This window comes from Hemitrygon akajei, chromosome 5 (genome assembly GCF_048418815.1).
Source record: "Hemitrygon akajei chromosome 5, sHemAka1.3, whole genome shotgun sequence".
Lineage (NCBI taxonomy): Eukaryota > Metazoa > Chordata > Chondrichthyes > Myliobatiformes > Dasyatidae > Hemitrygon > Hemitrygon akajei.
The window spans coordinates 180599422-180611595 of NC_133128.1; the positions used below are offsets into that span (position 1 = coordinate 180599422).

The 12174-nt window shown below is 39.4% G+C and overlaps 1 protein-coding gene across 4 annotated transcripts in view; it reads left to right on the forward strand.

Annotated features, from left to right (window-relative positions):
* c5h7orf57 (chromosome 5 C7orf57 homolog) overlaps positions 1–11822 on the forward strand; it is a 70478-nt gene extending 58656 nt beyond the window's left edge. For all 4 annotated transcript variants that reach the window (XM_073044689.1, XM_073044690.1, XM_073044693.1 and 1 more), the window contains one exon: positions 11196–11822. In XM_073044689.1, the coding sequence (XP_072900790.1) occupies positions 11196–11256 (61 nt within the window). In that variant the 3' untranslated portion in view covers positions 11257–11822. The remainder of the gene's footprint in view (positions 1–11195) is intronic.
* Positions 11823–12174: the final 352 nt, after the last annotated feature.

The window sequence follows — 12174 nt, forward strand, 5'->3', positions numbered from 1 at the left end:
ACTTCCAAGCACCTTAAAACTGTGCCCTCTCATGCTAGTCACTTCAGCCCTGGGCAAAAGCCTCTGACCATCCACACAATCAATGCATCTCATCATCTTATACACCTCCATCAGGTCACCTCTCATCCTCTGTCGCTCCAAGGAGAAAAGGCCGAGTTCACTCAACCTATCTTTCATAAGGCATACTCTCCAAGCCAGGCAACATCCTTGTAAATCTCCTCTGCACCCTTTCTATGGTTTCCACATCCTTTCTGTAGTGAGGTGACCAGAACTAAGCACAGTACTCCAAGTGGAGTCTGACCAGGGTCCTATATAGCTGCAACATTACCTCTCAGCTCCTAAACTCAACCTCACGATTCATGAAGGCCAATGCTCTGTGTGCTTTCTTAACCACAGTGTCAACCTGCACAGCTGCTTTGAGTGTCCTATGGACTCAGACACCAAGATCACTCTGGTCCTCCACACTACCAGGAGACTTACCATTAATAAAGCTTATCTGGGTTGAACTCCATCTGCCACTTCTCAGCCCAGTTTTGCATCCTATCAAAGTCCCGCTGTAACCTCTGACAGCCCTCCACACTATCCACAACAGCCCCGACCTTTGTGTCATCAGCAAATTTACTAACCTATCCCTCCACTTCCTCATCCAGGTCATTTATAAAAATCACGAAGAGTAGGAGTCCCAAAACAGATCCCTGAGGCACACTACTGGTCACTGATCTCCATGCAGAATATGATCCATCTACAATCACTCTTTGCCTTCTGTGGGCAAGCCAGTTCTGGATCCACAAAGCAATGTCCCGTTGGATCCCATGCCTCCTTACTTTCTCAATAAGCCTTGCATAGGTACCTTATCAAATGCCTTGCTGAAATCCATATACACTACATCTACTGCGCTAACTTCATCAATGTGTTTAGTCACATCCTCAAAATAATTCAATCAGGCTCATAAAGCACAACCTGCCCTTGACAAATACAAATACTTTATTGTCACCAAACAATTGATACTAGAGCGTACAATCATCACAGTGATATTTGTTTCTGCTCTTTGTGCTCCCTGAAGTACAAATCGAAGTAAATATAATAAAAAAATTAATTATAAATCACAATTAGAAAATAGAAAAGGGAAAGTACAGTAGTGCAAATCAGGTCCAGATATTTGGAAGGTACGGCCCAGATCCGGGTCAGGATCTGTTCAGCAGTATTTTCACAGTTGGAAAGAAGCTGTTCCCAAATCTGGCCGTACATATCTTCATGCTCCTGAACCTTCTCCCGGAGGGAAGTGGGACAAAAGGTGTGTTGGCCATGCTGACTATTCCTAATCATACTATACCTCTCCAAATGTCCATAAATCCTGCCTCTCAGGATCTTCTCCAACAACTTACCAACCATTGAAGTAAGACTCACTGGTCTATAATTCCCTAGGCTATCCCTACTCCCTTTCTTGATTAAGGGAACAATATCTGCAAGCCTCCAATCCTCCGAAACCTCTCCCATCCCCATTGCTGCTGCAAGGATCATTGCCAGAGGCTCAGCAATCTCCTCCCTCGCCTCCCACAGTAGCCTAGGGTACATCTTGTCCGGTCCCAGTGACTTATCCAACTTGATGCATTTCAAAAGCTCCAGCACATCCTCTTTCTTAATATCTACATGCTCAAGCTTTTCAGTCTGCTGCAAGTCATCTCTACAATCGCCAAGAACCGTTTCCTAGTGAACACTGAAGCAAAGTATTTATTAAGTACCTCTGCTATCTCCTCCAGTTCCATACATACTTTTCCACTGTCACACTTGATTGGTCCTATTCTCTCACATCTTATCCTCTTGCTCTTCACATACTTGTAGAATGCCTTGGGGTTTTTCTTAATCCTGTCTGCCAAGGCCTTCTCATGGCCCTCTGGCTCTCCTAATTTCATTCTTAAGCTCCTTCCTGCTGGCTTTATAATCTTCTAGATCTCTATCATTACCTCATTTTTTAACCTTTTGTAAGCTTTTCTTCTTGACTAGATTTACAACAGCCTTTGTACACCACGGTTCCTGTACCCTACCATCCTTTCCCTGTCTCATTGGAACTTACCTATGCAGAACTCCACGCAAATGTTCCTGAACATTTGCCACATTTCTTCCATACATTTCCCTGAGAACATCTGTTCCCAATTTATGCTTCCAAGTTCCTGCCTGATAGCCTCATATTTCCCCTTACTCCAATTAAACGCCTTCCTAACTTGTCTGTTCCTATCCCTCTCCAACGCTATGGTAAAGGAGATAGAATTATGATCACTATCTCCAAAATACTCTCCCACTGAGAGATCTGACACCCGACCAGGCTCATTTTCCAATACCACATCAAGAACAGCCTCTCCTCTGTGTCAAGAAACCTTCCTGAACACACCTAACAAACTACACCCCATCTAAACCTCTTGTTCTAGGGACATGCTAATCCATATTTGGGAAATTAAAATCTCCCACCATGACAACCCTGTTATTATTACACTTTTCCAGATTCTGTCTCCCTATCTGCTCCTCGATGTCCCTGTTACTATTGGGTGGTCTATAAAAACACCCAGTAGAGTTATTGACCCCTTCCTGTTCCTAACTTTCACCCAGAGACTCTATTGACAATCCCTCCATGACTTCCTCCTCTTCTGCAGCCGTAACACTTTCTCTGATCACCAGTACCACGTCCCCACCTCTTTTGCCTCCCTCCCTGTTCTTTCTGAAACATCTAAAGCCTGGCACTCGAAGTAACCACTCCTGCCTCTGAGCCATCCAAGTCCCTTTAATTGCCACAACATCATAGCTCCAAGTACTGATCCTCGCTCTAAGCTCATCCGCTTTGTTCATAATACTCCTTGCATGAAAATAGACACATCTGAAATCATCGTTCTGAGCGCTTCCCTTCTCTATCACCTGCCTATTCTCCCTCTCGCACTGTCTTCAAGCTTTCTCTATTTGTGAACCAACCCCCTCTTCCTCCGTCTCTTCAGTTCAGTTCTCACCCCCCCCCCCCCCAGCAATTCTAGTTTAAACTCTCCCCGATAGCCTTAGCAAACAATGGTGATACCATTGCTGTGTTGGACCGTATAAAATCATTAGGAGTTGGGATGTGGCAGAAGACTGTGCTCTGGGCCACACTGAAGCAAACAGTGCAGCTGAGGAGCAGACACTCAGCAATTTGTGGGTAATGCATGGGAGATCTGCTCTTTAAGGAATATACATACCTCTATATACACAGAATACTTCGAAGGGCATCTGATTATCATTTCAAAAATAATCAAGACCTAGAATCAGGAGACACTGAAGCCTATAATCTAATGTCAAGGCAATAAATTAGAACAAGATCTGGTCTTGTAGCTCTAGCAGGATGTTAAGCCAAGGATCTATATTTCTCAGTACTTGTAGCAATTTTGACAAGATTGAGGCTTCAGGTAGAAATTGGAGCTTAAAATATATTAAACATTCATTTGCTTTGCTAAAAAGATCATCTTTACATCAGTCTATACCTATCCCACATTTACAAAATTCCTAGTAGATATCCCCTTTGCGGAAGTGAATTTACAGGTAGACGCCACATTATGGCAATTTTGGCAGAATGTTGTGGGCCTTGATAGGACATGATTTCAATCACTCTCAACCACAATACAACGATATCCCTGACAAATTCTAGACTCTTATCACACTATCCAGACCCTAAGAATAAGATGGCACAATAGCAAACACATCAATTTCCAATTTTGAGTTGCCAGATTACCATTTCACACAAAAGCATGTCAGTGCTTTCTCATAGAGCTGTTTCTGTGCCCCATACACTGTAATCTAGTTAAGCTTTCCATCCAAAACCTTATATGTAATCCAGTTTGATGCATGTGGTAATATTTTGTTTTGTATTTAAACGGATACAATGGAATTCATAATCTAAGAAACATATTTGTAACTAACACTGATCATACATGGAAAAATAAACAGATATGTAGAATTTAGTCTCCAAAACAGCAAAGCATCATGGGAAGTCCACTTTCTCATATAACATTGTTCATATCTAGCATTGTTCATATTGTACATCTTTGAATACAATTAGATTTCACACGGTTGTTAGTTTTGTTCTATCAAATGCACTCAATTTAGATTTCCATGTAACTATTTTAATACAAATTCAACAATTGCTATTTAAATTTAAATTTGTTTATGTGCACCATTCATAACCAAAAGAATCAAAATAACAGTGAAATTGTTGATTTTGTTTTGAAAAGTCCGTTATCATTTATTTTATCAGCATCCAAACCACCTTACCACAAACACCACTAACCAGCAGACTCGCCCCAAGCAGAAGTATGCAAAAAGCAATTTAACTTACCCATATGATTATTATAAATGCATCACAACAACTTCTGACCCCTAAACTAAACTTCTTTTCGGGTCTGATGATTGAGTTTATTGCCTATCCTTAAACTAGACACAACATTCCCAGGCCAGTCTCGTGCACAATGCCTCGGTTTGTCATTCAGCCCTCTTGAACACTTAGCACAGAATAGTACTTTTCCAGATTAATAGAAATAAGGAACATGATAAACTTGGTAGCTGTTCAAACCCAGCAGATCAACCAATTTGATAACACCTTCTTCTTTTTGCAGTAATTGATTTGTATCTGAATCCTGAGGATTCAGATATAAATCAGATCCTGAGGATCACTAAGAATTACCATCATCCATAATCAACATAAAGGAAACAATTTGGTAGTGTTTACCATCTCCCCTCCCTCAGCCCAGCAATAATCCTGAAGCAAATTCTTGGGTAATTGTAGAGTAGGAGGTAATTGTAGATAGAGTGAGAAATATAGGTGATCATTAAGATAATGGAATCATTTGCTCCAGAGAAAGATTTGCAAGAGATATTAGAAATATTAAACTCGCCTTTAATAAAGGGGACGAAGGTGAAGAATACCAATGAAGGAGGCCAACAATATGGCAAATTCTGTTAAAATTGTAATCAGAATTGTTTTTTGTTGTGTACTTTTAACAACAAAAGTCAGTTTTGCTGGTACCTTTGAAAATCCAGGAGAGCATAGCTAGTACAAATAGTACCTAGTCACTTGTCATAACCTTGCTTTATTTCCAGATCCTGCTAAGTGCTGGAATTGATCCTTTGATATCAGAGAAGTTGGGAATGAAGCTGATTGTTTAACAATTCATTGTGTAGTGGATATTCTTGGGCAATTGTATGTCAATGTCTTATTAGTACTGTGTCAACTTAGCTAGGTGCATAGCTATTTTTGGTATGCAGGTCAAACTCTATAAAAACCTCCGGACTTGGTTCCATATGGTGAATGAAAGCAGGGCTATATTTCTCAAGCATGGCGTGAAAGGACTAGCAATGTAGAATTTTGCCTTCTACACTAGAAACATTGAATATAATGAATCAGCTGGCTTCGAAAGTTTCATCATTACCAGCAAGAAAGTGCAACAGTTTCACTAATATGTTTCAACAATGACAGCCTTGACATTTGGCCTACATTGCCTTGTTTGTCTTTGAAAAAACAAGTTTTCATACTAATTTCAACCTTTCTAAGGCTGTTTGTGGCAAAAATAAGATAGCATTCAAAATGTAATTGTTGGTTAAATGAAGGCAAGTATAGAGAACATAAGAAATGGAAGCAACACTGAGTTACATGACTATTAATGTCAACACCACTACTCAATAACGTCTTACTATCTTTCCTTTCAGTTAGTCCTGACGAAGGGTCTCGGCCCAAAACGTCGACAGTGCTTCTCCCTATAGATGCTGCCTGGCCTGCTGTGTTCCACCAGCGTTTTGTGTGTGTTGCTTGAATTTCCAGCGTCTGCAGATTTCCTCGTGTTTACTCAATAAATCATTGTTTATCTTTCATGATCTGTTTCATTGCATCTATGCAAATATGTACTTATGCACATGACAATAAGCTCAGTATTGACTTTGACACTTTTGTTTCCCTTAATTTCTTTAGTATAACAAATTTTAATCATTGAAGTACTCATTGGCTGAGATGTATACCCCTTGGCTGTAGAGTTTCAAAATATACAACCCTTTGAATAAAGACATCTGTTTGCATTTCAGTCCCTAATACAGATATGATTGTTACCCCAACTCTAGATTCTCAGGCTACAAGAGAGAGTAGGCTATCTCTATATTAGTTTGAAAATCAGTGAAAGCAGAAAAACTAAGAACTTGATGAACATGACTTGTAATGGAAGTGCCAATCTGATGTTGCAGTTTTGTTGTTGCCATCATAGAAAATGGGATTATTGATATGTGACCTGGAATTCTCAAAGTGGAGGCATCGCGTCTTCTAGCACAGAAAGAGATCCTCTGGCTCATTGAGGCCATGCTAACCATCACAAATCTGAATTAATTCTCACCACTTCCCATAAACTTCCTTCAGCGCCTGCCACACTCTCACTAATGGCAATGCACAAGTAACAATTAACTTGCCAAATCACATGTCTTCAGGATATGGGAAGAAACCAGAGCACTTGGAGGGAACACACACAGTCACAGGGATATACCACACTGGTTTAGAGGTTAGAAATCAATCTGAGTTGTTAGAGCTGTTAGGCAATAGTTCTACTAATTGCACCTCTATGCCCCCAAGACCCAAATATTATATGGCCGTCCTGTCTCTAGTGAGTAGTTTCCATATTTATTACTGCATGTTTCCACCCTTCTGGATATACATGAAAAATGTGATTATTGTATTTTAATAGCGCTCTGCAGCAGGAAAATAATAGTGATTTGTCAAAGTGCTGTCACAAAACTTATGATCACATAAACTTTGGTGTCATTTGAAGATGCTCTTACACTGACAAGTTTCTGAGCTCATTATCTGCACGTTTAGTTTCTCTCTCATTAGGCAAATATTCCCACCAGAATCAGACCAAAAACTTTTAGAAGGTACTCAAAGAATAGTGGTTGCTGAGAAGAAAGGCATCTAATTAAAAACAAATTATATTTTGTAAATTTAAAAAAGATATCAACAGTTAAGTTATTAATGCACTAATATGCAAAATTAAGACAATTACTAATATTATATGTTACTTTCCTTTAAGATTTAAAATATGCTCTTTAACCACATTTTCTTAACATCGTGTTATAGGATGGAGAAAAAAAACACTCTTTAGCATGCCGATTGTACGATGAATTCAAACTCAAAATGAGTAGAAATGAGTTATCTATGGACTGAACACAAATCATAAAATGACAGTTCTATCAGCTGGATTCACCACTATTTTTTCCTAATGTCCCACACCTTGCTGAAAATTGAAGCATTTTGACTTGCTGAAAATATTTATTAAGTTCCTAGGTAGTAGAAGGCCCAGTTATGAATGTGAGGGTTCCAGTGGAGTGTAAAGGAACTGCAATAATTGGCAGGTGGTCAGGTCACTCCCAAAAGCCATTCTGAAATGCTATAGTTAAAAAGCTTGCTGACATGTTTATGAATATATTTAAATACTTTCAAAAACTTACACACTTCTGAAAATTATTGGTAAATTTGATAGTTCAATGTACATGCAAATTTTTCATAACTGTTTAGAATTTTTAATAATCAGTTTATCATTACAGTGAAGGTAGTGGAAAGTTATCAATTCTTGCAGTGTCTGACTCCCCAAACTGAGCTGAAGTATACCTGACTATATGCATTGGGTTTGGATGCAGTTGTACCATTCAGGCACAAAGAGAACGTGAGAGATGGCAGGCAGTGTAAGCTTGCAAGAGAGTAGGGGTCACAGAGAGAATCAATGCTTGCATCAAGTCCAGAAAATAAAATATAGGTTCTTGGGCATGTGTTGTGCCTGGACTGGCTGCTCTTAGTTTTGAACCCAGGCCGAACCCCAGTTTTATACCCAACCAGTCCTCTAAGTACTTGAAAAAAGTTAGCAGTTGTTGGTTTAAATGCTAATTTCAAAACTTCTGTATTAGTCTCTTTTTTCAAGTTTTCAAGTTATTTTTCTTTGTCTCCTTCTTTCTGTGCTAAGTTTGTCTTATTAATTTGCTCATTGTTACTGTCCAGGTCACATCATAATCATACCTCATTAAGATCAGTGGGGTTGCTGATCCTGCACTAAGACTATCCTGGAAAAGGATCTGTAAAGGTTTTCCACAGCATAACTGCTGGAAGTTCTCAGCAAGTCTATGTCCCTCCTAGGGAGTCCTCATGGTGTCCAGCAGAAGGAAAAGTTGATAGATTTGGGGCCAAATCCTTTGGTAAATTCAAGATTTCTGCAAGATGGCACACATACCAAACTTTATGACTTTAAATAGTTAAAATTTACCAATCTCTGTAATGCAACAAAAGAAACAGTTAGAACAAATAGGTTTATTTTATGCTGTGCCAATGTGATTTGAAGGGATAAGATTTGAAATTTTTATGGCATCAGTATTGTGGATTAACTATAGTGCAAGTCACAAGAAGCTTTTATTAAACACAAAAGAAAGTAGTTATCCATCTTCAGGAACCCAAGATCTACATCTAAGAAATTCACATGAGCTAGTCTTTCATGAGGGGAGAGCCTCAAAAGTGGTGCAAACTACCAAGGAAATTCATACGTACTTAAATATGAAGGTTCTCGGTCCAAAGCATCAACTGTTTATTCCCATTCATAGATGCTGCCTGACAACTGAGTTCCTCCAGCACATTGTGTATATTGCTCTAGATCTCCAGCACCTGCAGAACCTCTAGTGTCATACTTAACTGGAGTATGTTTCATTAATACACTAGCTCCAGTTGGTTTGTGCAAATTTCCCATGTGAAGCCTACATAAACTTTAGCCTGAACAGGGCATTCAAAACCCCATGCCAAGAGCAGTATGATAGCACCATCACAGTTGACTCCCTCATGATCTACTACCAGACAAGGTCTACAGTAGATGGTAAATGAACTAGCACAGGAATAAAGCCATTTGACTTTGTCCTCACAAGTTTACTCTTTGCAAATATATTTTTCTACAACAGTAGTGATCCCTTTATAAAAGGCAGCTGCCATCATGTCATGTGATTTTGTTTAGCGTATGCAATGTAATGTAGCTAGTATTGCCAGGTAGCTTCCCATCAAAGTACTGAATAGGCTTAAGTCTGCTTAACTGCATACTCAAAGGGAGTGCAACAAACATCTTGATCCATTGCTGTCCACTATTATGCTAAATGTGATAGAATCAGAACAGATCTGGCAACTCAAAATTCAGCACCCATGAGGTGCTTTTTGCCACCAACTACAGAAAAGTTCTGGATTGTACCACAATCTACAACCTTATGGTCTCTCATTTTCCTACCTCTGCCAATACCACCAAGTAGGTGGATCAACAGTGATTTAATGAAAACTGGCCTGCCAAGAGTGGCTTTATGTTTTCCAAAAAATGAGGTGACAATCTAACAAAGCTGTAACATATGACCATGTCCATGCTAAGGGACATGAGCAATATGCAATAAATAGAACTGAACAACTCCAGAGCCAACAGATACGATCAAAGCTCCACAGTTCTGTCATACTGAAACCTGCTGGAATTCGTTGAAGAGGTTACAAGTCAGATAGATAACGAGGATGCAGTGGATGTTGTATATTTGGACTTTCAAAAAGCCTTTGACAAGATGCCAGACATGAGACTTCTTACCAAGTTAAGAGCCCATGGTATCATAGGAAAGTTACTGGCATGGTTAGAGCACTGGCTGATTGGTAGAAGGCAGTGAGTGAGAATAAAAGGATCCTTTTCTAGTTGGCTGCCAATGACTATTGGTGTTCTGTAGGGGTCGGTGTTGGGACCACCTCTTTTTATGTTGTATACCAATGATTTAGATGGTTTTGTTGCCAAGTTTGCAGATGATACAAAGATTGTTGGAGAGGCAGGTAGTGCTGAGGAAACAGGTAAACTGCAGAAGAATTTAGACAGATTTGGAGAATCAGCAAGAAAGTGGCAGATAAAATACAATGTTGAAAATGCATGGTCATGCACTTTGGTAGAAGAAATAAATGTGCAGACCATTGTCTCAATGAAGAGAAATTCCAAAAATCTGAGATGCAAAGGGATTTGGGAGTCCTTGTGCAAAACAACCTAAAGGTTAACTTGCAGGTAGAGTCAGTGGTGAGGAAGGCAAATGCAATGTTAGCATTCATTTCAAGAAGTCTCAAATACAAGAGCAGGGATGTGATGTTGATGCTTTATAAGGCACTGGTGAGGCCTCACCTTGAGTATTGTGAACAGTTTGGGGCTCCTCATCTAAGAAAAGATGTACTGGCAGTGGAGAGAATTCAGAAGCGGTTCACAGGAATGATTTCAGGAATGAAAGGGTTACCGTCTGAGGAACTTCTGGCACCTGTGGGTCTGTACTCACAAGAAATGAGAAACGTTTGATGGCTCTGGGTCTGTACTCGTGGAATTTAGAGGATGAAGGGGGATCTCATTGAAACCTTTTGAATGTTGAAAAGCCTAGTCATGGTAGATATGGAAAGGATGTTTCCGATGGTGGGAGAGTCTAGGACAAGAAGACACAGCCTCAGGATAGAGGGGCATCCATTTAAAACAGAGATGCAGAGAAACTTCTTTAGGCAGAGGGTGGTGAACTTGTGGAATTTATTACCACAGGCAGCTGTGGAGGCCTGGTCATTGGGGGTATTTAAAGCAGAGTTTAATAGGTTCTTTACTGGACACGGCATCAAATGTAATAGGGAAAAGGCGGGAGAGTGGGGCTGAGGAAGGCATTAAAAAAAGGATTAGCCATGATTGAATGGTGGAGCAAACTCAATGGGCCAAATGGCCCAATTCTGCTCCTATGTCTTATGGTCTTATGGTCATATGAATGCAGCAATTAAACTGCAAAATAGGGTAAGAGTGGCAGAGCTCAGCAAAACTGTAGCATTTTACACCAACTAGAATCTATTCGTGAGGTTAAAAGTGTGAAGCAGCAAGTGGAAACATAGTAAGCCTTCGATTAGCCACCCATTCACCCAGTTTTCTTCGATTAGCCACTCATTCACCCAGTTTTCTTCGATCAGCCGTTCATTCACCCAGTTTTCTTCGAGGAAGATGGGTTGTGGAGATGGTGCAAAATTAAATCCTAGCCTAGTACAGGCATGTGAGAATTAGAAATGAAACTAGGTTTGAAAAAATATTAACTTATGTTAAACCATTGGCTCTTGGCACTCAGTTTAATAATATTTTATTCTTGCATAATAGGCTTAACGATATTCCTGGGAATGTGGAGAACCATACGCAGTCTGAAATTGCTCTTGCATGAAAACTGGATGACTCTTGATGGTAGATATTAAGTAAATTAATGTAAAAGTAGTGCATGTTTTTGAAATACTGTATTTTTATAGTATTATCTGATTGATACTCAAATAACTGAATAATGCATAAATATGAAAAATTAATTCAAATACTATCTGTTGATTTAATATCACCTACTTTTTGAGTTGAATATATTAATACAAATAAATACAACATTTTTATTGCATTGGTTAAGATTTAATTAAAGTACTATTATTTTGTGGAAATTGTTTAAGCATTGATGTTGAATTCAGTAATAAAATAATTGTTGTATAAAATGAAATATGGATTTGATCTTAAATTTGACTAGTTTTAAGAGGTCTAAGACATCTATGTGTTCTATAATTTGTCACCAGGGTCTCTGAAATACAAGAATATTGGCATGAATATTAACATAGTGAAAAAAACATACTTATTTAACACTTAATAAACATAATTTAAGATGGAGCAAATATCATTTTGAATTCTAGCATTCTTGTAATATTTAAGGGAACATATAATTAAATAGATGTATTCTTCAAGAGAATAAATGATCTCCATGCTGTATTTGAAGACAAATGAGTACTGAATAATTTTCTTCCTGCCTTTCCGTCATTGACTCACCCAGTTTTCTGAGTTGGTGGTCATTGAGTTTCTGGTAAAATTCATACTGTAGCCGTGTGCTACGCAGAGCGCTGGAATAATGACACGCAGACGGTGAGTTGCAGTTGCGTAAAAGCTTTATTCAAACTTCGCGGCCTCGCTTTTAAGCCTTCCCGTTTCCACCCTCCCGGGAGGGAATACTGTAGGGGGCGCATATTCACAGTCCCTTCCCATGCACGGGCTTTTCCCCTTGCTGGTGAAGAAGGCCTGGTGCCCTTTTTGGGGCTGGTCTCCCTGCCGGCGC